The following is a 27,029-nucleotide window of genomic DNA, read 5'->3' on the forward strand; positions in this document are numbered from 1 at the left end:
TATTTTTGTAAATTTCTTTTACACTTTGAAAGAAAAAATGAGGCAACAGACCTGTTTGAACATACCATCATGATTACATATTTCATTCCTTGTTTCTGTAACTCTCCGGAAAAATTGTTGAGATTAGGGTAAGCCTTGTTATCAAACGTGAAATCCTTTCCCCCTTCCATGTAGTCTATGTCAGAGTACTGGACATCCTGAAAGATACAATCAGCCAGTTAGAAAATATCTCTGTGCTCACGGAAGGTATCCTAGCTCTGGTATTTGCTCACTAGAACTGAAGCTGTGTTTCTCTGTGATCCTCAAACTTCTAGGACTTGGCTATCTCCTGGAGTAAATAAGCCCCTTCTGAAAGATGCAGGTGCTTTTAGGTGGTAGTTTTCTCTCTCTGTCCTGACAGATGCATGCTGTAAGGTATTGGGAGGAACTTAATGGTAGGGACTGTGTCTTGTTCGTCTCTGTAACTCGAGAGCTTGGATGTTTGACATAAAACAGGTGTGTTTTAAGTGTCTGTTTGGGTGAGTATATTCATAATGGAGCCTTAACATTAAGCTAGGAGATATCATAAGAGGAGAAAAAAGTCTTCTTGCCCTATAAAACTGCTAGAGCACTAACTCACAAAGATCAAGGACAAAGGGGCAGAGCTTTAATTAACCAAAGTCTCAGACATACAGGATTTTAGTGTTTGCCTAGCAATCTGAGAGGGGCAGGTGTAATTCTCAGTGTAGAAGATTGAAATGTGAAGGGGTTGAGTGACATTTCCATGGTCATATGCATGGGTGGGTGGGGGTGACTGGAGCTTTTGTGATAGGAGATAGGAGTCAAAGGTGACTCCAGCTGTCCTTTTTCCCCCCAATCTGCCACAACTTCAAAGACATCTGAAGGACTTTTAAGTAAGCGTTTCTCATGTGTATTAGAAGGCTCTAGCTTCCAGGCCTGAAGGAAATGTGGCTTGTGGCCTGTTGCCAATGCAGCACATCTTTTCTAACACGGGGCAGTCAGCTGGGGTACAGGTGTCCTTCAGGACCACATGCTGGGAAAGATCCAATCCACGGAAGAAAAGCTCACTTGTTTCTGAATCACCAACACCTCAGAAAAGCCTTTCCCATCAGAGGTATGGGGAGAGATATTGAAATCAATATGCTTATAGTCAAAGGCACTATTTTTTTAAAATAGTTTATTGTCAAATTGGTTTCCATACAACACCCACTGCTTTTCCCCACAAGTGCCCTCCTCCATCACCACCATGTCTTTTCCCCCCTCCCCCTTTCCCTTCAACCCTCAGTTCATTTTCAGCATTCAATAGTCTCTCAAGTTTTGCATCCCTCTCTCTCCCCAACTCTCTTTCCCTCTTCTCTTCCCCCTGGTCCTCCATTAGGTTTCTCCTCTTCTCCTGTTAGACCTATGAGTGCAAACATATGGTTTCTGTCCTTCTCTGCCTGACTTATTTTGCTTAGCATGACACCCTCCAGGTCCATCCACTTTCCTACAAATGGCCATATTTCATTCTTCCTTATTGCCATGTAGTACTCCATTGTGTATATATACTACATCTTCTTGATCCACTCATCAGATGATGGACATTTAGGCTTTTTCCATGTTTTGGCTATTGTTGACATTGCTGCTATGAACATTGGGGTACATGTGCTCCTATGCATCAGCATTTCTGTATCTCTTGGGTAAATCCCTAGCAGTGCTATTTTTGAATCCTGGTCCTGCCATTTAGCTAGCTGGAGTAGCCTTAGAACAGTTATGAACTGTGCAGTGTGTCTCCATTACCTCATGTCTAAAGTACCAATAAGTGAGGGTTACCCATGATTGTGAAAGCACCTTATACAATAATAATGACATGGCTAGACTTGGCCGGATTCCTCCTGGAACTGAGTGCTTGCAGATAGCAGATTTGGGAGCATTAAAATGAAACACTTCATCAGTTACTCCAAAACAACACAGTGGTCATGTTTTCTCACAGGAAAAATTCACCTTTCTGCCTGCTCCCCTTTCTGCCCTGATAAGGAATTGAAAAGTCCAGAGATCAGGCCAAAGTCATTTCCACCTGCCACACTCTTCCTCTGGATGCCAGCTAAACATATGCTTGCAACACAGTTCCAAAGATCTAGCCCAACATATTGTTTTGATAACCTCATTAACAACGTTATATATCTCCTGGATGAATTTGTCAAATATTATACACTTAGTAATTATCTATTTACTGGTGGACATTGAGCATCATAAATACAGAGCTTTGGAACAATAGAGCCTTTGGAATCAGTCTGCTAGATCTTAAAGGAGTGTACAAGGTCACTATCAGATACTCACTTACTCTGAGTCATTTTTATAACCATCAGCTCTTGTTAACCGTATCACCCCAGGTGTTGCTTTCTTTTATAAAATAACAGCTAACTTTGACAAGAGTCATCCTCTGTGCTGCCTGCCTTCCATACAAAGTGTAAGGCAGTCTTCACTAGTCCACCAAAGTCAGCCTTACCTTAGGGGGAAGCTAAGACTCAGAGATGTTAATTAACTAGCCCAACACTGACAGAGCTAGGAAGAAGTAAAGTAAAATTTCGATCCATATCCGTCTGACTCCATAAACCATGCTCTTCAGATGATGACATAGGTAATTTAGCACATTTCTGACAGTACATGCTCGTATCTGTCTTATCTGACTGCCTGTCTATCTATCTATCTATCTATCTATCTATCTATCTATCTATCCACCTTTCCATCTATTTCGCTATATTTTTTTCCTAATAAATTGAATTAGATGCAAAAACTAAAAGATAGGAAATGGTGCCTTACACTGATAAGAGAAGTTCCAACTTACATATGGGATCTCAGCCTCATGATTTCGTTTCACAACTCTCTTCAATCCATCGATGCCACCATAGTTCCTGCGACTGAGCTGGAACCCAAGACTCCAGTAGGGAGGCAAGAATGGTCGTCCGATGAGCTGAAAAAATTAATACATGCATGGCTAAGCATTTAAATAAATATTGTTTTCAGGACCATGTCTAACACAGAAAACACTGTCTCCATTTCATTTTCTATAAAGCCTCCAGATCTAAAAATGTCAGAGTCAAAGAGTAATCTCCTAGGGTGATTTGCAAAATTCTACAACTCGCCTCCTTCTTTACTAAGTATCTCAATTTATGCTAAGCAACTGCAACACCACAAAATAATGGGATTTGCAAAAATGAACAATGGCGTCATACTGGGAGGAAAAAAATAATATTCATTCACTCAGTAAATATTTTCTGAGTGTTCACGATGTGGTAAGCATTGATGTAGGCACTTGGGATATAGCGGCATAAAGCAAACATAGTTCCTGCTCTCACGGAGATGAAAGGAAATACATAAATTTCTAATATAATTTCAGATAGGGGTATGTGCTAAGGAAAAAGGAATTAGGACTGATAGGATTATGAGTGGGATAGGTGAAGAAATACTGCACTATGTTTAAAATCCAGGTCTACAGGGGCACCTTGGTGGCTCAGTTGGTTAAGCATCTGACTCTTGACTTAGGCTCAGGTCATGATCTCCTGGTCTGCACTGACATTGCAAAGCCTGGTTGGAATTCTCTCTCTCTCTCTCTCTCTCCCTCCCCACCCCAGCTCTGTCTGCCCCTCACCCGCCTGCTCTCTATCTCTCTCAAAATAAATAAAACTGAACTAAAAAAGTCCAGTCTACAAGTTGCTCAAGCCAACACTCCAAGAAAATCTCAGCCACAGCCCTGTCTCACATTGTCCCCTGGAAGCCGCTGCTCTCCCGTGTGGCAGTGCCTCTGAATTCCCGTACAGTTTCTCTGCACCTCATTAATGGCACTTATAAGGTGTCTCCTACTATAATTACTTCAGGCTGTATCATACTTCTCCTATTTTATTATAAATTAGCTGGTGTCTGGGACCATATTTCACATACTGGTGTATGTCATCTTGAACGAGTCACTTCATCTTTCTGTACCTACATTTTTCATCTGTGAAACAGGAAGTTCAGGCTAAATGGTATCTAACGTTCCTTCCCATTGTACAGTTTGAATCAAAACTAAATAGCACAGTTCCTTTTACATAGTTTCTTCTCACTACATTTTTCCTTATTGAATGAATGAACAAATTCTACTGATGTGCGGCTGTTGATGTTGGAGTGACTGATCACACATCTATGGACCATGATATCCTTGGGAACAGGATGGCATATGACTTATTTCTGCATTTAGCAAACCTTGCACATCACCTCTGTAGCACATAGAAGACACTCAACAAACGTGCATCAAAATAAACACACAATGGATGAAAGACACACAGTCCTAGCAGTCAGAATACATAGTTTACATAAATGTAATTTTTCTCTTCTTAATATATAATGAGGGTATGAGATGGCAGCGATCAATTGTAACTCTCCACAAGCAAAGCACTTACCTCCAGGTATTCCTGAACCACCTGTTCCGGAGTATTTCCCAGGAATACATAAAAGTCAAGGATGCCGCCAATCGTGCGGTAAGTGATTGCAGGAGCAGGCTGAAGGGTGACCTCTGAAAAGATTTAAATGAGAGTTATTAGAACTTCATGGTTGCAAATATACTTTCCTCGAGAATGTGAATACCTAAGCTATCCAAAACAATCTCAGTCTCATTTTGAAAGAGAGGAAAATCACATATTTCTTTTTAGGTGATTGCTGAAGTTTATCATAATATTAAGCGAGTAAAACACTAATGAAGAACTGATATTTTTTAAAAGAAAGAAGAACCAATTCTATTTTAATCTGGCTGTGGAGCAATACTAATATCTAGAATTTGGGAGTTAGATGAGTTTAATTATAATTTACAAATACAAACAAGTCCTTGTTAAGGGCTCTGCTAGTCAAGAAGCTAGAGGGGAAAGATTCTGGAGTGGGGGAGGGATGAGCCATGAGAAACACAGCCTTGCTACCTATGGACAGACAGACAGCCTGGCTTAGGTGTTGAAATCCACAGATATCTTTGGGACCTACCTGTCAATGAATCTTATTATCCACAGAATATTATGGAAAACATGGCATCAAAAGAGAACCCTGAAGCAGTTTTCAATGTACATAGCTTTCAGTATGAACTGGATTTGTAACAGGTTATCCTACTTTTGGCTTCCTGCTTCTATAAAAGCATTGTGGGTTAAACACACCTTTGGTTAAACAGTGATCTGATCATGAAAGTCATTTTTATAAATGCCACATCCCAAAACATATCCCTACCACGATGAAAAGAAGCCTCATACCCATGGCATTGCTATTCAACAGAAACACTCCAAAAGAGGAGCCACTGGTGTCCTCGAGGCACAGGAAGAATGTATGGGCTCCATACAGATTAATCATGCCCTGTCAAGAAAATGATAGTAGTTTGTGTTAAGAATGATTTTACTTACCCTAAAACAATCAAAATCAAAATCTGTGTACAACCTGTACTACTTGATATAGTTTGGTATTGTATCAAAAAGTATTGATGGGACGCCTGCATGGCTCAGTCAGTTGAGCATCTGACTCTTGATTTTGTAAAAAATTTTCTTGTTTTTTATTTGTTTTTGAGAGACAGAGAGAGACAGCATGAGCAGGGAAGTGTCAGAGAGAGGAGACACAGAAGCCGAAGCAGGTTCCAGGCTCTGAGCTAGCTGTCAGCACAGAGCCCGACATGGGGCTCAAACCCACAAACCTTGAGATCATGATCTGAGCCAAAGCCGGATGCTTAACTGACTGAGCCACCCAGGTGCCCCTTAAAGTTTTTATTTATTTTTGAGAGGCAGACAGAGCACAAGTGGGCGAGGGGCAGAGAGAGAGGGAGACACAGAATCAGAAGCAGGCTCAAACTCAGGAACTGTGAGATCATGACCTGAGCAGAAATTAGACACTCAACAGACTGAGCCATCCAGGCATCCCTCTGACTCTTGATTTTGGCTCAGGTCATGATCTGGGTTGTGGGATCGAGCCCCACATTAGGCTCTGCACTGAACATGGAGCCTGTCTGAGATTCTTTCTCTCTCTCTCCCTCTCCCTCTGTTCCTCTCCCCTACTTTCTCTCTTTCTCTTTCTCTCAAAAAAAAAAAAAAAGGTATTGAAATGGTAACATCAATTGAAAAATGGATAAACAAAATACGGTATATCCAACAGTGGACTACTATTAGTACTAATAAGAAATGAAAAACTGACCCATGCCACAGCATGAATAAACCTCATAAATGTTATGCTAAGAGAGAGAAACAGACACACATAAAAAAACTCATATATTGCATAATTCCATTTATATGAAGCATCCACGGAGGTCAAATCTATACAGAAAGTAGATTAGTGATTGCCTGGGGCTGACATGGACACTGAGGTGGAAAAGGAGATTAGATCTAAAAAAAGTATAAGGGATCCTACTGGGGTAAGAAAAAATTATTCTAAAACTGGATTATAGCTGCACAGCTCGATAATGTGCTTAAAAAATTACTGACTTGTACACTTAAAACAGAAAAATTTTATACTATGTAAATTGTATCTCAGTCAAGTTATTTTTAAAAATTTTGAAAATATCTGTAAAGACATACAACAAAATGTTAGCAGAAGATGATGTTAGTTCGAGAAAGTTTGAATTTCTTCTTTATGCCAGCTGTATTTTCCATTTTTTGTATAATTACTATATAATACTTAGGTAATAAATAAGTTTAAAAGAAAAAGATATTGAACTCATCAAAGGGCTGGTATGAACACTGATCTAAAAAGAAATAATGTGTACAATAGTGAGTGAAAAAGTGAGGGGGAGAGAGAGAAAGAGAGAGAAGAAAAAAGGAAGAAGAGAGGGAGGAAGAAAGGTACACAAGACTTTAATCTGTGATTACATAACTCAAGAATTGTTTAGCTATAGAAAGCCAAGCTTAGTATGATGCTTAGGATTCCATATTCATCAGGGTCCTTGAGCAAGAATTTTATTGAATGTTCTGGCCATTGCTTTTTTCTCTTGTTTCATTGAGGAAGTAAGCTCCCTTGGTTGCATAAGATAGTGGTAAGTGGGCCAGTTAATGGGCTACTTAATTTGTTCATCTCCCATAGAATATGAATTGCAAAACTTCAGTCTCATCCCTCCCTTGCAATGTACATCAACCTGCACCTCGTGCACAGATTTGGGAAACATTGTCAGCACAATGGAGACCTCAAGACATGCTCTGCAGAGCAATGCTACTCAAAGTGTTGTTCACAAACTGGCACCTCCCCACATGCTTACTGTAAGTGAGCAACAAGGAAAGTACAAAAATCAAGAGAGTTTAGGAACTCTTACAGACATTTAAAAGAGTAATTTAAATCTGTCCCATTTAAAATTCGAGCTTATATTTTATATGTCTTTGAGTAATCCTATTTTATTTTCCTAGAATTAAAGAGAGAGAGAGAGAGAGAGAGAGAGAGAGAGAGAGAGAGAGAGAAAGGAACTAATACTTCACTACAGATAAGTTGAGAGAAACTTCTCTATAACAGCTTTAACATCCATGTGGTTCCCTCTGGGTCTTGTAAAAATGCAGACTCTGGTTCACTAGGTCTGAATAATATTAAAGCTTCCAAAAGAAGTACTTTTTAGTCTACAAAGTTCTACTAAGGATAGCTCCTGCTGAAGATCTCTCCTAGATACTACTCAATTATTCAAGACAGACAGAGTTATTTTGCAGAAGGATTTTCTAGTATATATTAGGCTATCACACAATTGATAATTATATTTTCCTTTAAAAGTAAGTTTTAAAAAATTGATTTGTTATTAATCATGAGTTTATAAACCTCAAGAACTAGTATCCTCCAGCAAAACAGATCTAACTTGGGCAAAATAATATATGGATGTAACTCTGTGGGTTGCTTGGCCCCAGGTCACTTTCTGGAAAGGAGAAAAGGGATTCCTTCCTGTGAGTAACAGGCAGGAGGAAGAGGGGCTCACATCAGTGGGGGCAGCATCCCGAGTGAAGATGGGCCAGGTCTTCCAGGTCATGTTGTGGCGGTACCGCTGGTGCACGTGTTCTCCCAGTCCATACACGGTGTTGCTGGCCAGCCGGAAAGACAGCTGCAGGTACTGATGGGAGAACTGTAGGGGCCCAATGCTTGTGTCCAACCTGGGCCATGGGGTAAGGACAAGAGTCACCAACCAGCTATCTCTGACAGGAGACTGTCTGCTACTCTCCCTATTGGCTTCGATAACAGTTGTGTTGTGCATGCATGCTCTCTTCCACTTTCAGACTACCTTTGGAGGCCTTTCTAGGGTGTCTCTGATTCTTTATCTCTAGAGGAGCATAGCGCCAGAGACGTGACACCAGAAACTCAAGTTGGATGATTGGAGGAAGAGAGCAGATGCAACCTTACACTTGCATCTACTTCTTCCCAGGCACTACTCTGGATGCCTCATGAATATAGCTCAGTACACAGAGCAATGGTGGACATTCTGATTTGCTTTCTATGAATACAGAAACTGAGGCTGAGGTGAGATACCTTGCCTAACCTTGCAAAGCTGGCTGGTGACTTGCCAGTGCCAGAACTTGAATACAGGTTTTACTGACATTGACCCTTGTATTTTCTGCAGTACAACTTATGGTTGATGCTGAGGCCACTGTTAGGCTCTTCATGGCAAGTTTATCAGGACATAAAAATTTGGAATGATAGACAGTGAAGTTGAGTTGCAAATCCAATGGTAATCCAAAATAATGAAATTTCCTACTTCAGAATATATATTAACTACAAGTGTTTTTATATAACGTGGCACACCAGCACATTTATTTTTTAGGATGCTGTGCTCTGCAGACATGACAGATTAATAGTGTTAATGATTTACAGTAAAAGCTTTGACATTTTATTGAGATCTGAATATTTTCCCCAACCATACTTATCTCATCACCCACCCCTATTAAGTCAGAGTGAATGATACAGAGACTATATATTCAAAGATAAACAAAGAGTGCTGAAGAGCTCACAAGATTTTTTTGTTGCTGGTCCGTATAATCTTGATGCTGAAGGGGTCATGAATGACTTCTAAGTGATAGTTAAAATTAGAGGTTTTAACAGTCTTATTAAGCAGGTCAATATTTTCGAGGGAGACTTCATAGCGTTTGCTATCCATGTCAGTGATCTGTCAGAATAAAAAGAGAAAAAACAACTCCAGATAAGACCACTTCTGTGGCACCTGGGTGGCTCAGTCAGTTGAGTGTCTAACTCTTAATTTCTGCTCAGGTCATGATCTCTTGGTTCATGAGTTGGAGCCTCACATTGGGGTCTGCACTATAGGCACTGCTGGGATTCTCTCTCTCTCTCTCTCTCTCTCTCTCTCTCTCTCTCTCTCTCCTCTCTCTTAACCCTTCCCCGCTCATTCTCCCTCCTCTCAAAATAGATTAATTAATTAATTAATTAATTAACTTTAAAAAATGATCACTTTTATGTAGAGCTACAAAGAATTTTCACTCTCAGTGAGAATAGCTTCTAGTTCTTATCCCTGTGTTTCCTGATTTATGAGAAAAATCATATGTCCCCCACAAAATACAGAAGAGCCTACATCCCACTGAGAAATTCCTGTAGAGGGAAACAGAGGCACCTTCTGCCTCCATACCTCTATGCTGTGTCTAAAGGAGAATGATCTGAAACCAGAGTAGGGCCATGGCATTCTTTAGAGATGTATTCAATGGTAACCGCCAAACCAACCTTAAAATGAAAGCGATTAGATGTCTCATAGTCAGCTGTGAAGAGGGCGTTGGTGATATCATATCCAAACAGAGATGGGGATGGTAGCCTCGTCAAGTGGGCAGTAAAGCCTAGAAGTGGTGGGTGGGATGCAGCTTTTAGCCTTTATTTTGCAGTTAGTTTATCTGAGTCAAAAAGAGTTGTTCTCTGGGACCTCATTACGGCAGTACTCACTTGTATCATTCTTTCTTGTGTTGACTTTATAGCCCCAGTTCCTGGAAAAGAAGCACCTCGGGACATCCGAATGTGACGCAGGCTTCCAGCAGCATTTATATGTCCATCTGCAGACAGTCTGTAACAGTGGCACGGTGTTAGCATTGTATGAAATGAAGCAAAGAAAGTACTGTCTAGAAGTGATAATCAGTTTTATTCCAAGAATTTAAGATAGGTCATATTTACATTCAGTCGTATGTTTGTTCTTCTTTTATTCACACATTTATTGAGTCATCCATTATGGATTTATTACCTACCAGACAAGGAGCTGATAATACAGATAAATAAGACACAGTTCTTGCCTTCAGAAAGCTGACATTTTTGTCTAGTAGTAATGCATATAATTACAGTATGAGAGGACTACATACACATCAGCCATTTCACATAGCCTAGAAGCCGCAAGTGGCTTGGGGAGGGCTTCCAGGTAGGTGAAAGATGAGTCCAGTCCAAATGCACAAGGAGAGGTTAGATAAGTGAACAGTGGAGAAGTATTGCAAGCAGAGAGAGCAGCAATGTATGATAGAGTCATAAAAACCACAAGTTCATTGTACCAAGAACACTAAGAGAAACAAGGCTGGAGGCACACAATATTCATACCACAAGTGAGCTGGACGTTAGACCAACCAGCTTAGACTTTCTCATGAAGAAGAGTCATGGAAATGACTAACAATATTGCATAAAGAAATTCATTTCTAAGATGTAATAAAAGGAAAGCAAAGGAAAATAGGAAGAGATTAAGATAGAACTAGGACAGAGGGTGATGCAAAGTTCACAATGTCCACAAGGTAAAACTAAACCACGTATGTTTTCTCAGAGTGTTTTGGTTATGGATTTTTGAAATGAGTATAATTTGGTGAAATGTTTTTTCTATAGGTCCTACAACTTTAAGATTAACTTCCATTAAAATGGTTTTGCTATAATAAAGAAATAAAATAGATGGCCAATTGTTGAAATAAATATAGGCATCCATCTCTTTGCCCAACTAAATTTACATGAACTGATGGAAGTATCATTAAGAAAAGAAGTATCATAATAAAAAAGCTATAATGCAATTGGCAGATCATAAACATGAGAAATAGATTTTATCAACTCTAGGGGAAAACATATTCTTCACTTAAAACACAAGAGGAGAAAAACAACGGACTTCTCCAAGCCAAGTCAATGTGGAGAAGTAGAAGAGAACTGGGGGCATAGTTTTGGATGATTAATTGGGAAGCTCTAGTATGAACACTTAACTGCCTAATCTGACACTTAGCCATTGGTAAGCTCTGGCTAATTGATGGGCATCCTGAAGTATTTGTTTATAGGCTAAAGGACTTAGGAAAGACTATAGGAGCCGGAAGCCATGGCAATGCACCAGCTAATAAGCTGCCCCCCTTGTTGCAAGACAAGTACCCCCATTCTCTCTAGCAGTCATTTCCTTCTCTTCTAAATTCTCAGTGAGAGCCATGGTAAATAGGGCAGGAAGTCATAGAGAATTAAATACAAAGAATGACAGTCAATAACCACCAAACATGAGAGAAACCAACACTATGGTAGGCACCAAACTTAAAAAGTAAATTATAAAATAATACATAGTATAATTTGTGTTAAAAGAAAACAAAGGTATATTAATATATGTGCATACTATATAAGTATACATTCATAAAGAAAGTACTGTCTATTTATAATCAATTTTATATGCAAATATAATCATAAGTATATGCAAAAGCATAGAAAGAACAAGAGAAGGACACACACCATGCTATTGACTTGATTCTGAGAAGTGTCTCTTGAGATAGGGAGAACATTATGAATAAGGAAAGACTTTCCCACTTTGTGTGTAACTATGATGTCTCAATCTTTCTTATTAAAGGAACGTATCCAGTATAAATTTTATGATTAAGAAAACAAAATAATATGTCATAACACTACTTGTTTGGAAAAGGTACCTCAGGAGCTAACATCTGATATAAGTCCTATGAAAAACCATAATATAAATAAAACTTAAATCAATGTTTCACGTCTATTATAAACAAACCAATCACATCATAACCATAAAATATTCTTAAATGCAGCTACTAATTCTCCATGTATACAGTTGATAATCCTGCCCCATCCTCTCCAGATAACAACACCAAAATAAGCTGGAGGTGATCAGTGGAGAGTCTGTGAGCTCTGGGTAAACTGTAGGTAACTGCTATTCCTAAATCCAAGGCAGACATTCAGGGCCTCTGCTGCCTCTGAAACTGAGATTGATAAAGTCCAAGAGGTCAGTTTCACTGCCATAAACTGCTACAAAGTCTATAGACCTGTATAAAAAGCAATAAGACAAGAAATCCAACACCTACAGGTAAATGCAATATTTTTGAATAGTCTGTCATAACATCTCTACTTCAATTTTAAGCCATTCCCAGTATTGCAGATACCAAAGGTCAAATCTCTGACATAGATATATCTCCTTCTTTTCCATTTCCATTGCCACCACAGACAGTAATATAGACCCTTGTAAACTCTCCCCTGATCTAAAGCAGTTGACTCACGACAAGCCTCTCTTTCTTTATTTTCCTTCTAACACCAAACTTTCCCAAAGGGTTTTCACCAGTTATCTTCCAAATAGACTTTTATGCTATTTTCCACTAAATTATTGACTAATAGCATTTGAGAATTGACTTGGAAATTAAGTAATCCAACTTCCATTTGTTATAAGAGCCTCTGAAAGATGCTTAAGTTCTGTGAATGACGTGTAGCTACCTTCTTCCAAAATTGGGAAAGTCACCTTCATCGTTAATATTTTAGTACAGTTATTTCTTCTGTTTAGTTAAAATCACTCCCCAGGAAAGTCCATTCTCTGAAACTTACTGTAGTTGCATATTGCCTTTTAGATAAAATATCTCTAACTAGATTGAAAAATAAGAAGGAAAATGGATTCTTAGTCTCCTTACTAGACAAGGAGAAGAAGAAATGCATATGGGGGGGGGTGTTTCAACGATGTTTAGAAACAAACTAGAATAATTAATAAATAAATTTAAGAACGTTTATGGTTACAAGATCAATATTCAAAAAATCAATTTTAAGTCAATGTGCCAACAACAGCAAAATGGAAAATTAAAAATTTTAAATATTTAAGTAAAATCAAACATCAAAGAGTTAGAAAATATTTGGAAAAACTTTTTTGATGTCTACACCAAAAACTTAAAAATTAAAAATTTTAATAATAAAAAAATATCATGATCATAGATTAGAATATTTACTCTTCTAAATATGGAAATTCTCCCAAAGTTAATCTGTACATTTTATGTGAACAGAACAAAATCTCTGGCAGATTTTGTAAGGAAACTGATAGGCTGATTCGAAATCTAAATCTAAATCTAAAGGGTGAAGAATAAGTTAGGCAATCTCAAAGAAAAATAAGAATGATTTGCAAGACCTATACAATCACATATCAAGACCTATTATAAAGCTATACTAATTAAGGGAGTGTGGTATTGGCAAAAAGACAAACTAACAATGGAACAAAATAGATATTCCAGAAATAGATCTTCATATACATATGTATACATATACATGTAATTTACAGTATAGTTGCCACTACAATGCAGAGAGGAAAAGATGGTGGTGATGGATCTATTAAAGATTTTTTTTAATGTTCTGTACTCCTACCTGAGACCATGCACAAGAACCAATTCTAGATTGATTGAAAATCCAAATTTGAAAAATGAAACAATGCTTTTAGAGGAATACACAGGAATATATTTTCCTAACCTTGAAGTAGGCAAGAATTTTTGAACAGAATAAAAAAATGCATATTATAACTTGATAAAGTGAATTTATTAAAGCTAACAACTACATGGAACCACAAAAGACCCCGAATAGCCAAAGTAATATTGAAGAAGAAAACCAAAACGGGAGGCATCACAATCCCAGACTTTAGCCTCTACTACAAAGCTGTCATCATCAAGACAGTTTGGTATTGGCACAAAAACAGACACATAGACCAATGGAATAGAATAGAGAACCCAGAACTGGGCCCACAAATGTACAGCCAATTAATTTTTGACAAAGCAGGAGAGTATCTGAAGGAAAAAAGACTGCCTCTTTAGCAGGTGGTGCTGGGAGAGCTGGACAGCAACATGCAGAAGAATGAAACTAGACCACTTTCTTACACCATACACAGAAATAAACTCAAAATGGCTGAAGGCCCTGAATGTGAGACAGGAAACCATAAAAACCTTAGAGGAGAAAGTAGGAAACAACCTCCTTGACCTCAACCGCAGCAATTTTCTACTCAACACATCCCTGAAGGCAAGGGAAATGAAAGCAAAACTGAACTCTTGGGACCTCATCAAGATAAAAAGCTTCTGTGCTGCAAAGGAAACAATCAAGAAAACTAATAGGCAACCGACAGAATGGGAAAAGATAGTTGCAAATGACATATCAGATAAAGGGCTAGTATCCAAAATCTACAAGGAACTCACCAAACTCCATACCCAAAAAACAAATAATCCAGTGAAGAAATGGGCAAAAGATATAAACAGACACTTCTCCAAAGAGGACATCCAGATGGCCTACAGGCACAGGAAACGATGCTCAACATCACTCATCATCAGGGAAATACAAATCAAAAACACACTGAGATACCACCTCATGCCAGTCAGAGTGGCTAAAGTGAACAAATCAAGAGACTACAGATGCTGGTGAGGGTGTGGAGAGACGGGCACCCTCCTACACTATTGGTGGCAGTGTAAACTGGTGCAGCCACTCTGGAAAACAGTGTGGAAGTTCCTCATAAAACTATCAATAGAACTCTCATATGACCCAGCAAAAGCACAGCTAGGGATTTAACCAAGAGATACAGAAGTGCTGATGCATAGGAGCACATGTACCCCAATGTTCATAGCAGCACTGTCAACAATAGCCAAAACATGGAAAGAGCCTAAATGTCCATCACCTGATGAGTGGATCAAGAAGATGTGGTATATATATACAAAGGAGTATTACATGGCAATGAGAAAGAATGAATTCTGGCCATTTGTAGGAAAGTGGATGGACCTTGAGGGTGTCATGCTAAGTGAAATAAGTCAGGCAGAGAAGGACAGGTAAAATATGTTTTCACTCATAGGTCTAACAGGAGAAGAGGAGAAACCTAATGGAGGACCAAGGGGAGGTGAAGAGGGAAGGAGAGTTCAGGAGAGAGAGGGACGCAAAACCTGAGGGACTATTGAATACTGAAAATGAACTGAGGGTTGAAGGGGGACGGGGAGGGCGGAAGAGGTGGTGGTCATGGAGGAGGGCACTTGTGGGGAAGAGCACTAGGTGTTATATGGAAACCAATTTGACAATAAACTATTTAAAAAAAAAGCTAAGAACTACATTTCATCAAAAGTCACCATTGTGTTAAAAGTCAAACAACAGAGTAAGAAAAGATACTTACAATGTATATATCTGATAAAAGATTTATATTCAGAATATATAAATGATTGCTACCAAGCAGTAAGAAAAATATGAACAGACCAATGGAAAAAAATAGTTAAGAAAATTGAAAAGACACATCACAAATATGATTGTCCATGTAGCCAATAAGTATATTAAAAGGTGTATAACTTCATTAGTCATGAAGGAGGTACCGAGCATAGGAAATATAGTCAATGATGTTTTAATAACATTGTATGGTAACAGATGTTAACTATACTTATCATGGTGAACATTGTATAATGTATAGAAATGTGGAATCACTAATATATATCATACTGTCACCTATATTTCAATATTAACATTTTTAACTGAAAATTACATTTAAAAACAAAGAAAAAGGAGAGAACACCAACAGGTTAGAATACAGCACAACTGCTATTATATACTGATATAGGGAATGTAAATCGGTACAAATACTTTGAAAAACCATTTTGCAATTTCACTGAAAGATAAACATGTACATATTCTATGAATTAGAATATAAATGTATACTTAATAACTCAAGAAGAAGAACTACAGAAGCCATTTAAATACAGTAGGAAATTTCAGTTGGCTAATTACCTTATCAATATATTTTGAAACAAAGAACATAAATATATAAATATAAAGTAAAATAAATCTAATAAGTGTAAAATTATCATTATAATAAAAGAAGCACCAGATGGAAAATAAAATGGATTGTATATATAATAGAAACTAAGCATATGAAAGATTTAGGGAAAAATCCTCATAATGCATATGTAATAAAATGCATATATTTTTAAATGTTTATTTATTTTGAGAGAGAGAGGGAGAGAATGAGTGGGAGAGGGGCAGAGAGAGAGGAAGATAGAGAGAGAGAATCCCAAACATACTCTTCACTGACAGCGCAGCCTCCGTGCGGGGTTCCATCTCACAAACCATGAGATCATGACCTGAGTCAAAAGCATGAGTCAGATGCTCAACTGACTGAGCTACCCAGGTACCCCTATAATAAAATGCATATTAAAGGAAATATAAAACCCAACTGAGAAATATATATAACATATATATATATGTATAAACATAGAAAATCTCACCATTATATATGTCGAATTCTAGAATGGGAAGATTCAAAATAACTGAGATATCAATATTGCCTAAATACATTTGAAAGGGTGGGCACCTGGGTGGCTCAGTCAGTTGAGTGTCTCACTTCAGCTCGGGCCATGATCTCACAGTTCGGGAGTTGGAGCCCTGCATTGGGCTCTGTGCTGATACCTCAGAGTGGAACCTGCTTTGAATTCTGTATCTCCCTCTGTCTCTCTGCCCCTTCCCCACTCACACTGTATAACTCTCTCAAAAAGAAATAAACATTTAAAAAAATGCCTAAATATAACCTAAAATTCAATGCAGTCCTAATTAATATCCCAATAGGATATTATGGGATATAGAATGTAGAATAAGAGGGAAAGGAATAAAATCTACATACATACAACCTTTATGATAAAATCATAAGTCATAACCAAGCAGTGTTCAAATAGTTGATATTCTTGTGTTAGTTACTCAAAAACATAACAAAAATCTATGTTTTTAGCACATGTTCATTTGGGTGATTTGTTGCCAATACACAATTTTAGAGGGCTCTTGTTATAACAAGTCACTTGAGTTCTACAAGCGACTCAGTCATCCATATGTGCTTGATGGCCTCTGTTCTCAAGGAATATGTAGTCTAGCCCACATTTACTCTTCCCATGGCTATCCTTGGGATTACACTTATGACACATTTAGCAATGGGAACTCCCCCTCTACTCTGGATTTTAGACCCCCATCAACCAATTCTCTTAGTTCCTCCTCCTCTCCCCTTTACCCTATCTGGCTTTCCCCACTTCCACAGTGTTGCTGTTTATCTAAATAAGACAAGAAAGAAATAACTCCAAACAAAGGCTAGGCCCATAATCCACTCTACCACCATCCTCTTCCCATTTGACATACTCATTTCATTTAAATAAATCCAATGAGAAAAAGATATAGTCTCTTCAACAAGTAGGGTTGGGGAAAATGGATGGTGACATGCAGAAGAATGAAACTGGACCACAGACACAAAAATAAATTCAAACTTGATAAAAGACCTAAATATGAGACATGAAACCATCAAAATCTTAGAGTAGAACACAAGCAGCAACTTCTTTGACCTCAGTTTTAGCAAGTTCTTACTAGACATGTCACCAAAGGCAAGGAAAACAAAAAGCAAACATTATTGGGACTTCATCAAAATTAAACGCTTTTGCACAATGAAGGGGACAATCAGCAGAACTAAAAGGCTACTTATGGAATGGGAGAAGGTATATGCAAATAACATATTAAATAAAGGGTTATTATCCAAAATGTATTTTTAAAAATCTATCAAACTAAACACCCCCAAAACAAATAATCCAGTGAAGAAATGGGCAGAAGACATGAATAGACTCTTTTCCAAAGAAGACATCCAGATGGCTAACAGACACATGAAAAGATGCTCACCATCACTCATCATCAGGAAAATACAAATCAAAACCACAATGAGATACCACCTCATGCCTGTCAGAATGGCTAAAATTAACAACACAAACAGCAGTGTTGATGAGGATGCAGAGATAGGGGAACCCTCTTGCATTGTTGGTGGGAACACAAACTGGTGTAGCCACTCTGGAGAACAGTATGACTGCACCTCAAAAGGTTTAAAATAGAACTATCCTATAATTCAGCAACTACACTACTAGGCATCTACTCAAAGGATACAAAAATACAGATTGGAACCGATGCACCTTGGTGTTTATAGCAGCATTATCAACAAGAGCCAAGCTATGGAAAGAGCCCAAATGTCCATTGACTGATGAATGAATAAAGAAGATGTGGTAGATATACACGATGGAATATTACTCAACCATGAAAAAGAACAAAAACTTGCCATTTGCAATGATATGGATGGAGCTAGAGAATAGTGAAATAAGTCAGAGAAAGAGAAATACCACATGATTTCACTCATATCGAATGTAAGAAACAAAACAAATGAACATATGTGGGAGGGGAAAGAGTGGGAAACAAACCATGAGAGATTCTTAAAGAGAGAGAACAAACTGAGGGTTGATGGAGGGAGGTGGGTGGGGGATTGGCTAGATGGGTGATGAGTTGAGTATTAAGGAGGACATGTGTTATGATGAGCACTGGGTGTTGTATGTGATAAATCACTGAATTCCACGCCAGAAACCAATATTGCACTGTATGTTAACTAACTAGAATTTAAGTAAAAATTTGAAAAAAATAACATGTAAGGGAAAATATGACAATGGGAATAGAAATAATATAATGCAATGCAAAACTTAGAGATGACAAAATATAATAGAATGATAGGAGTTCAGAAGGAAAACATATGTTCAAAGATCACTGTCCTTTTAATGTCCACAAATTTATATACAGTATAAAGGGCTTTTTCTGATCACCTCAAATAGACAAGAACACTTATCAAGCTAATCAACATGTGAATGCTTTAGAAAAAATCACCATGCCAGTCAGCTACCGACAAAACAAACTATTTTACTATCCGTGAAATTCTTAGAGAAATAAAGTCATTTTAACTGATAAAGTATAGATAGATTAGATAGATAGATAGATAGATAGATAGATAGATAGATAGATAGATAGATAGATAGATTCCAGTAGACCAACAGCAGAGAGCCTATTTCTCTGACCTCTGTCACCTCCTGGCCAGGAACACAGTCTATCCTGTCTGATTCGGGGATCTCTGGGCAGTCTGGAAGAGATGAAGTCCCTGCATAGGAATTAAAGGAAAAAGTTGAAAATTTGTAGTGTAATCACAATTCCGTAAAAGATGCAGGCAAAGTTAGAGACTTTTTAGCCAAATTCTCTAGGCAATGTTCACTAGTAGTTGTTCTCTACCTGTGCCTACAAGTGTTAAACACAGTTGCTTTTTGTTTGGTTGCGTTTTATTGAGATATAATTCACATGCCATAAAATTCACCCCTTTACAGTGTGCAATTTGTTGGTTTTCAGTATTTTACAAAGTGGTGTCACCAATCACCACTATATAATTCCAGAAAATTTTCATCCAAAAAGAAATCACATTCCCATTCATGGTCACTTCTTATCCTTTCTTCTCCCAGTCTCTGGCAAACAGTAATCTTTCTGTCTCCATAAATTTGCCTATTCTAAACATTTCATATAAATGGAATCATAAAGTACACGGTCATTGGTGTCTGACTTTTTTCACTTGGTGTAATGTTCTCCAGGCTCATCCATGTTGCAACATGTAACAATACTTCAGTTTCCTTTTTTGTGGCTCAATCATAACCATTGTATGGATATAATACTTTAAAAAATCTGTTCCAAAGTTGATGTAATTGTGTGTTGTTTCCACTTTTTGACTATTACAGAAACATACAGGTTTTTGTGTGAACATGTTTTGAATTCTCTTGGTTATATATCTGCAAAGGGAATTGTTAAGTAATATGGCTGACCCCTATCTTTTTTAACTTTTTGAGGAACTGCCTAACTTGTTTCCAAAGGGAAATTTTACATTTCCACAAACAGTGTGTGAGGGTTCCAACTTTTCCAAATTCTCAACACTTGTTATTATCTGTCTTTTTTATTATAGACATTTTACTGTGAGTGAAGAGTATGTGATTTTGACTTACATTTTCCCCAAACTGATGATGAGTATCTTTTTCATGACATATTGGCCATTTGTTGATTTTTTTATGAAGAAATGTCTATCCAAATTCTTCACTCATTTAAAAACCTGCATAATTTTTATTTTTATTTTTTAATTATAAGATTTCTTTATACATTCTGGATACAAGAATCAGGTATGTTATTTGCAAATATGTTTCCCATTCATTGGCTATCTTTTCACTTCCTTGATGGTGTCATTTGAAGCACACATTGGTTTTGTTTTTGTTTTTAAGTAAAATTTGCCTGTCTTTTCTTTGGTTGTTATGTCTTGGGTGTCATACCTAAGACACTGCTGCCTAACCCAAGGTCCAAATATTTATAACTATGTTTTCTTCTTAGAATTTTATAGACTTGGCTCTTACATTTCAAACTTTTATCCATTTTAAGCTAATTTTCCTATGTGATGTCAGGTAGGGATTCAGCATTATTATTTTTACATGAAGCTATCCTATTGTCCCACACATTTGTGTTTTTTTTGTTGTTTTGCTTTTTTCCCCACTTATTTTCAGCCATCTGTGAGGTACATTAGGAAGATATTATTGTCCCCAATTGAACAAAGATCTTCACTCAACATTGGCTATTCTTACTTCAGCCTTTATCACTTTTGTGAACCTCTCTCCCCCAATCACCAATGTAACGTCAGATGCAGGATCTATTTCAGTAGGCTCCATGAGCCAGTCAAAACCCAGAATTGCATTTGAGGCTTGAATCAACAGTGGACATAATAGGTACCCTTTAGTACCTTTGTTTTTATTCAAAAAAGACCTCAAAACAACTCTCCTACCTTTATGGCTTTGTCTATATATTTAAGTAAAAATTTATTTTAAAATTGGATTGAAGACTTAAAAATAAGACCCTTGAAACTGTAAAATTCCTAGAAGAAAACATATGAGAAACACTTCATGCGATTGGTCTTGGCAATGATTTTTTCGGTATGATCTCAAAAGCACAGGCAACAAAAGCCAAAATGGACAAGAGGGACTACATCAAACTAAAAACCTTCTGGATACCAAAGAAACCCATCAACAGAATGAAAAGTTAACATAAGAAATAGGAACCCTCTATCTGAAAATGGGCAAAATTCTAAAATGTACAAGGAACTTCTACAACACAATAGTAAAACCAAATCAAAAAAGAATAGCCTGATTAAAAAATGGGCTAATGACTAGAATAAGCATTTTTCTAGACATACAAATGACTAGAAGAAAAGATGCTCAATGTCACTAATCATCAGGAAAGTTTAAATCAAAACCACGATTACATATCACTTCACACCTTAGGAAGGCTATTATAAAGGAAACAATGGGTGCCTTGTCAACTCAGCTGGTAGAGCATGTGACTGTTGATCTCAGGGTTGTATGTTTGAGCCCCATTCGGGGTGTAGAGATTACTTAAAAATAAAATCTAAAAAACAAAATAAAAGAAGTGTTGATGAGAATGTGAAACAATTGGAACTCTTGTATGCTAATGATGGGAATGATGCAAACTTGTGTAGCCACTGTGGAATACAGTATGGAGGTTCCTCAAGATATTAAAACTAGAACCACCATATGATCCAGCAATCCCACTTCTGCTATCAGCACAATTGAATAATTCAAAATAATGGAAATAATAATCTCAAAGAGATATTAGCATTCTCATGTTTATTGAGGTGCTATCCACAATAACCAAGATGCAAAAACAATCCAGGTGTCCATCAACCAATGACCAGATAAAGAAAATGTGAGATATATATATATATATATCTGATATATATATGTCAGAATACTATTCAGCCATAAAATAAGGAAGGAAATCTGGTCATTTGCAACAACATGGATGAATCTGGAGGACATTGTGCTAAGTGAAATAAGCCAGTTACAGAAAGGACAGATGCTGTATGATTCCATTTATAGGAGGTTACTAAAATAGTCAAATTCACAGAAGCAAAAAATAGAATGATGGTTGCCAGGGCCTGGGGGAAGGAGGAAATGGGGTGTTGCTAATCAACATGTATAAAGTTTCAGTTATGCAAGATCTGATGTCCAACATTATGCAATAACAGTGCCATATCATACACTTAAGAATCTATTAAGAGGGTGGACTTCATGTTAAGTGTTCATACCACAACAAAAAAGTTACATTACAAAGCCCTCCTTTTTACTTCATGTAAGCATATCTTCAGAAAGCATCTCGAGAGTAGCCCAACATATTGAACAGTTAAAAGTGAAACTATTCTGCCTGAATTAGAGTGTGATTTAGAGTAAATGCAGGTGTGAAGATCTAGTATTGTTTTAACTAAGAGAAACTACTCATTAATATATATTGTAGAGTAACCTCATAAGACGTGTTACCCAAAACAAGTTTTATAGGGAAAAAGTAGTAACAGGCTAAAAATAGCCTGATGAAAAGAGATTGAGGAGGTAGGCTCTGCAATCAGCATAAATTCTCTTCAATGCACGCTTAACCCCCATTCATAAAGTAAACTTCAGCAATAAAAATAAACTTCAAATTGTTTTAATTAAGGATAGGTTTTTGTATCACACACTATTATTTTATTATTTAGAGTCTCATGTGTTCATGGAGAAGAAGGCATTCTGTTTGATGCTTCTGTGTGAGAGAGAACAGTTTCAAAGCTATTGATGAAGAAATCACAGCTATTTCAATCAGAATATGGGCCGAAAGCTAACTGTAATGGCTATATTTAGTTAATCATCCCTCAACTTGCCCGCAACTGTAATTTCCTTTTCCATGATGTGATGGGCTTGGGCACTGTTATCTCAACTGTTCTTTCTCTTTGAGGGCTCTACTGCTTCATGACTGAATTGAAGAACAGAAATCCAATGAGCCTAATTTTGCATCTTGTTAAAATTTCATCAAATGAGACTTTCATCAGGAGATCCTGAATATCACTAGCTTAAAGCATTTCCTACAAAAAAGAATGTCTTTTGAAAATTGACTTAAGTTTAGTTGTGGATGTGGGTTTTGAATAATGCAATATGGTGCCATGCTGAAGAGTAAAGAAATATAATGATGGTTTTGGCAGCCAGAGAGAACTTTCCCAATCCTTCCAACCCCAAAGGAACAAGCATCTTCCTTACCTTTATCATTGAACACCAAAAGCATCAATAAGATATCTAAGGCCAGTATAATTAGGAAGAAGATGAGCAGAAGCACTTCCAGCACATTCAGATTCCTTGCCATCTAGATGGACACAGATAATGGGATTTAAGCAAACCTCAAACTCCATCAATCCAAAGATAGGCATCATGATTAGAATGTAAACTCATTTGCAAGATGACTTGATTATAAGCATTCCTCTTTGTTTAATCAAGAGAATATTGGTTTCCATCCATTAAAGTGTTAATAATGAACTCTAGTCTGTGTATCTAACAGCTTGAAGGCTCCTGTCTTTTTTGTCTGCAGAGATATTGAGTAGTGTCCAAGGAAAAAATATATCAGACATAAAAAACTTGAGAAAGGGAGGAGTGGAATGGAGTACAGGAGAGAGATGAGGGTTGAAAGTAACTCACAAAGCCCTTCTAGATACCACTTTGACCCTCACACGTACCCTGGGCAGTAGAGAGGAGGGTTCACTCAGGGAGGGAAAAAGTAACAAAACCTGAATTCTAGTCATCTTATTCCAATCCCCATGCCATGATGGTAAGGAATTTAATTGTTTAGAAATGACTAAACCTGTAAAGACTCTTGTAACAAAAAGGAATCTAATCCTGATCTCCAGCACAATGCTTGTTTGCACGATCACAGCACACAAACCCACATAAATTTTGTGGCTCACAGTAGCCCTGTTGATCATGCATACATAGACCCGTGTTTTAAAACATTTTGTGTATTGGGGTGTGTAGTGAACTGGGAACCAAAGACGTTCAATTCTCCTGGCTTGCATACCTACACAGGGGTATTTTGGCTCTTTGGATGTGCATTTCTTCATTTACAAAATGAAGTCAGATTCTGGAGTTACTCTCATTCTTCTGCTCTAATTATAGTAAATCTCACATTCTATCTATGCCTCCCAATCCCATGACAACCCTCACCATGTCGTTCCTTGGCTGACTCTTTACCATCCCCACCATGCTTTGCACTGTCCCTGCACATTGGCGATTCCCTGGAATTTATCATCTCCCCCGAATTCTTCCACTTTGAAACTCTTAGCCTCTACTTCCTATTTCCTGAGCAAAAAAAGCTCATGTCCTTTTACCTTCTTATTGCATTTTTTCCTTATTTCTTGATCACATTGAGGCTTCTGCTGTGTTCTGTTTCCTCTTAATCTCTTAGTCCCTCTTGGCTACTATCCTTCTCTGATGGAGGCCTCAATAGCTATTATTTCCCACATATTCCCTGCTTCCTTATCTGCTAACTGAATCTATACAATGAAACCATTGATCCAAACTTCTGCCTTCTGGCTTTATGCACTCAGCCTAGTGTAAATGCCACTGGGTTCATAATCTGACAAATATGCTGGGCCTTCAAGCCGACTAACAATCTAGCCACTTTCTGTCATTTTTCACAGGGGAAATTTCAAACATTGATCCTTGTTTTCAAGCTCCAACATTTGTCACCTATGCTGTTACTCTCAGCTCAATCATCTCCAACATCACAAACAAAATAACTGGTTTACAGAAACAATTTCATCTCACTGCTTCTCAACTTTTCCATAAAAATTATCTATATCTTGGTAAATTCTTATCATTCCCCCTCTTCTCAGTGGACAAGTTTTCCCTCCTCTTGTCTAAGCATAACCCTTGTATCTATCCTAGAGATCTCACACATTTTGAATTTCTCAAAAATCTTGTTTCACCAATTATCCTTCCTCTTTCTTGAATTAGCAACCTCTCCCTCTGAATGTGTTCTTTCTCCCTCAAAAAGTATTTCCCAGGACACTCTAAACTCTAGTGATGATTCTGTGTTCTTCTATAAGTATCATCGTAACTTTCTTTTTCCTTTACAAATAACTTTCCAAAAAGATAATTCCACCCTGGCTGCATTACTTTCCATGTATAATATTGGCATGGCTTCTGTTTCTTGTAATCCAATGAAACTCCTGTCGAGGTCACCAGTGATTTGGCTGCTGAATACAATGGGCACTCTCTTAATCAGCCAGCACTATCAACCACTCCCTCTTCTTTGAATTTCTCCGTGTTTGGGTTCCTTGATTATCATTCAGTCTTGGTTTTCACCAATGTTTCTGGCTCCTATTCAATTTTCTTTTAAGTATTGCTATTCCCTATATTTTCAACATAGGTCCACTATCCTTTCTCTTTTAGCAAGCTCTATCACTCATGACTTCATATAACACCTGAGGACAGACTATAGAACTTACAGATCTAGAGGCTGGATCTCCAATGGTGGAATCTCAGGCAGTGAAAGAAGACTGAGGGACCCACTCCATGTGCTCACAGCACCTGAATTCATTTCTTATACACACAGCCCATGACTCACTACCACAAAAAATACACTATCACTCAGCTTCCCTTCTCTAAGCACTGTGTCTCTCCATGGGGAGACTTTGCTTTCCACCCTCTACAAAACCAAGGCAGGTTCCTGTTCCACAGCTTCTGAATCCTCCCAGGGGAGTAGGCTCAACACCTGTGGCTCAGGAAGTTCAGGATCCTCAGGGGACCACTCTAGGCATTTTCCTGCCTCAGGAACTATTGCCATCCTGGCAGCGAGTGGGTAGGTGGGGATTCCAAAAGGTAGAAAGTCTTTCCTACTCAGAAACCCTCCCTACCCAGAGTCACTTTTCATCAAACACAATTTTAGAATAATTAAAATCCAGATAACTATTAAAAACCTTAATGATTGTATACCATTTCCTTTCCTGCCCAAAGAGATGCATCCGTTGTCCTTCCAAGGCATGCCACTTTTAGCTAGCTTCCAGAAAGTCCTGTTTGTTGTCTTTGTTTTTCCCTAGTAAGAGAGGAACATCTCACATTCAACCCTTCCTGTCTGTTACACACACACACACACACACACACACACACACACACACACACAATCTTTCTAGTCAGTCTGTAACTTCATGCAGTATCTTAACCCCACTCCTCATGGTCTCTGGAAAGGAAGAAAATATCAGGTCAAGAAGAAAAGTGTGAATTGTCCAGATCATTTAGCAGAGGAGACAGGGACATTTAAAAGACAAAAGGAACACTACTTATTCAAAGCACCACATGCATGAAGAAAAGTACTCACCTCATAACCGTATCCCTTTATTTGCTATGTCTACCCCTCAGCAGTTCTTGAGGAGCACTGAACAAAGGTGACTAGGCTGAAGTAGCCAGCTTCTGCCAGGATCGATTTATTGCCCTGTAAACTTGACGGTGACTGGAGGAGAGGAGCATTTTCCAATTGACCATAAAAGGGCCCTTGCTTTCCCTGTGACTTGAAGAAAGCTCTGTTTGTTAATAAAAGAGGAAGGTGGTGTTTTATTCTAATAGTTATGCCTCTTCTGTGTTCCTGTTCATATCTAATTACTTTGCTTGTCACATTATACTTGCTTGACTGTCCATGTAGCCTAAAGAGCTCAGGAGCTGGATCTTCACTTTTGTATCTGGATCTCCTGTGCTTAGGCCAACATTGATAGATAGTTTTAAATATATAGCTATTTGTTGAATATGGAAGTGGAAAAATGAATAGCTCTTGGTTCACTACATTGTTCTTTTCTCCATTTTGTCTCCCAAAGTTCTCTTGCTAACTCAGCTTTCCACTTTTTTAAAGCTTATTTATTTATTTTGAGAGAGAGAGAAAGAGAGAAGAGAGAGAGAGAATCCCAAGCAGGCTCTGCAACATCAGTGGGGCTGAATCTCACAAATTATGAGATCATGACCTGAGCTGAGATCAAGAGTCAAGTGTTTAACTGACTGAGTCACCCATCCATTAATTTAAATGCCCCATCCATTAATTTAAATTTAACGCCCCAATTTAAATAAGTGTTCCCACCAATTATTCTAAATAAAAGAAGCACCATT

The 27,029-nt window shown here is 37.8% G+C and overlaps 1 protein-coding gene across 1 annotated transcript in view; it reads right to left on the bottom strand.

Moving 5' to 3' along the window:
- MGAM2 (maltase-glucoamylase 2 (putative)) overlaps positions 1-23,247 on the bottom strand; it is a 90,779-nt gene extending 67,532 nt beyond the window's left edge. Inside the window, exons 1-10 of the mRNA XM_029922411.1 lie at positions 23,145-23,247; positions 19,065-19,144; positions 9,883-10,000; positions 9,670-9,779; positions 8,949-9,103; positions 7,925-8,096; positions 5,250-5,349; positions 4,419-4,531; positions 2,828-2,953; positions 66-197 (exon numbers count right to left, since the gene is read on the bottom strand). Of these exons, the coding sequence (XP_029778271.1) occupies positions 66-197; positions 2,828-2,953; positions 4,419-4,531; positions 5,250-5,349; positions 7,925-8,096; positions 8,949-9,103; positions 9,670-9,779; positions 9,883-10,000; positions 19,065-19,144; positions 23,145-23,247 (1,209 nt within the window). The remainder of the gene's footprint in view (positions 1-65; positions 198-2,827; positions 2,954-4,418; positions 4,532-5,249; positions 5,350-7,924; positions 8,097-8,948; positions 9,104-9,669; positions 9,780-9,882; positions 10,001-19,064; positions 19,145-23,144) is intronic.
- Between the last annotated feature and the right edge of the window lie 3,782 nt (positions 23,248-27,029).

This window comes from Suricata suricatta, chromosome 2 (genome assembly GCF_006229205.1).
Source record: "Suricata suricatta isolate VVHF042 chromosome 2, meerkat_22Aug2017_6uvM2_HiC, whole genome shotgun sequence".
Taxonomy (NCBI): Eukaryota; Metazoa; Chordata; class Mammalia; order Carnivora; family Herpestidae; genus Suricata; species Suricata suricatta.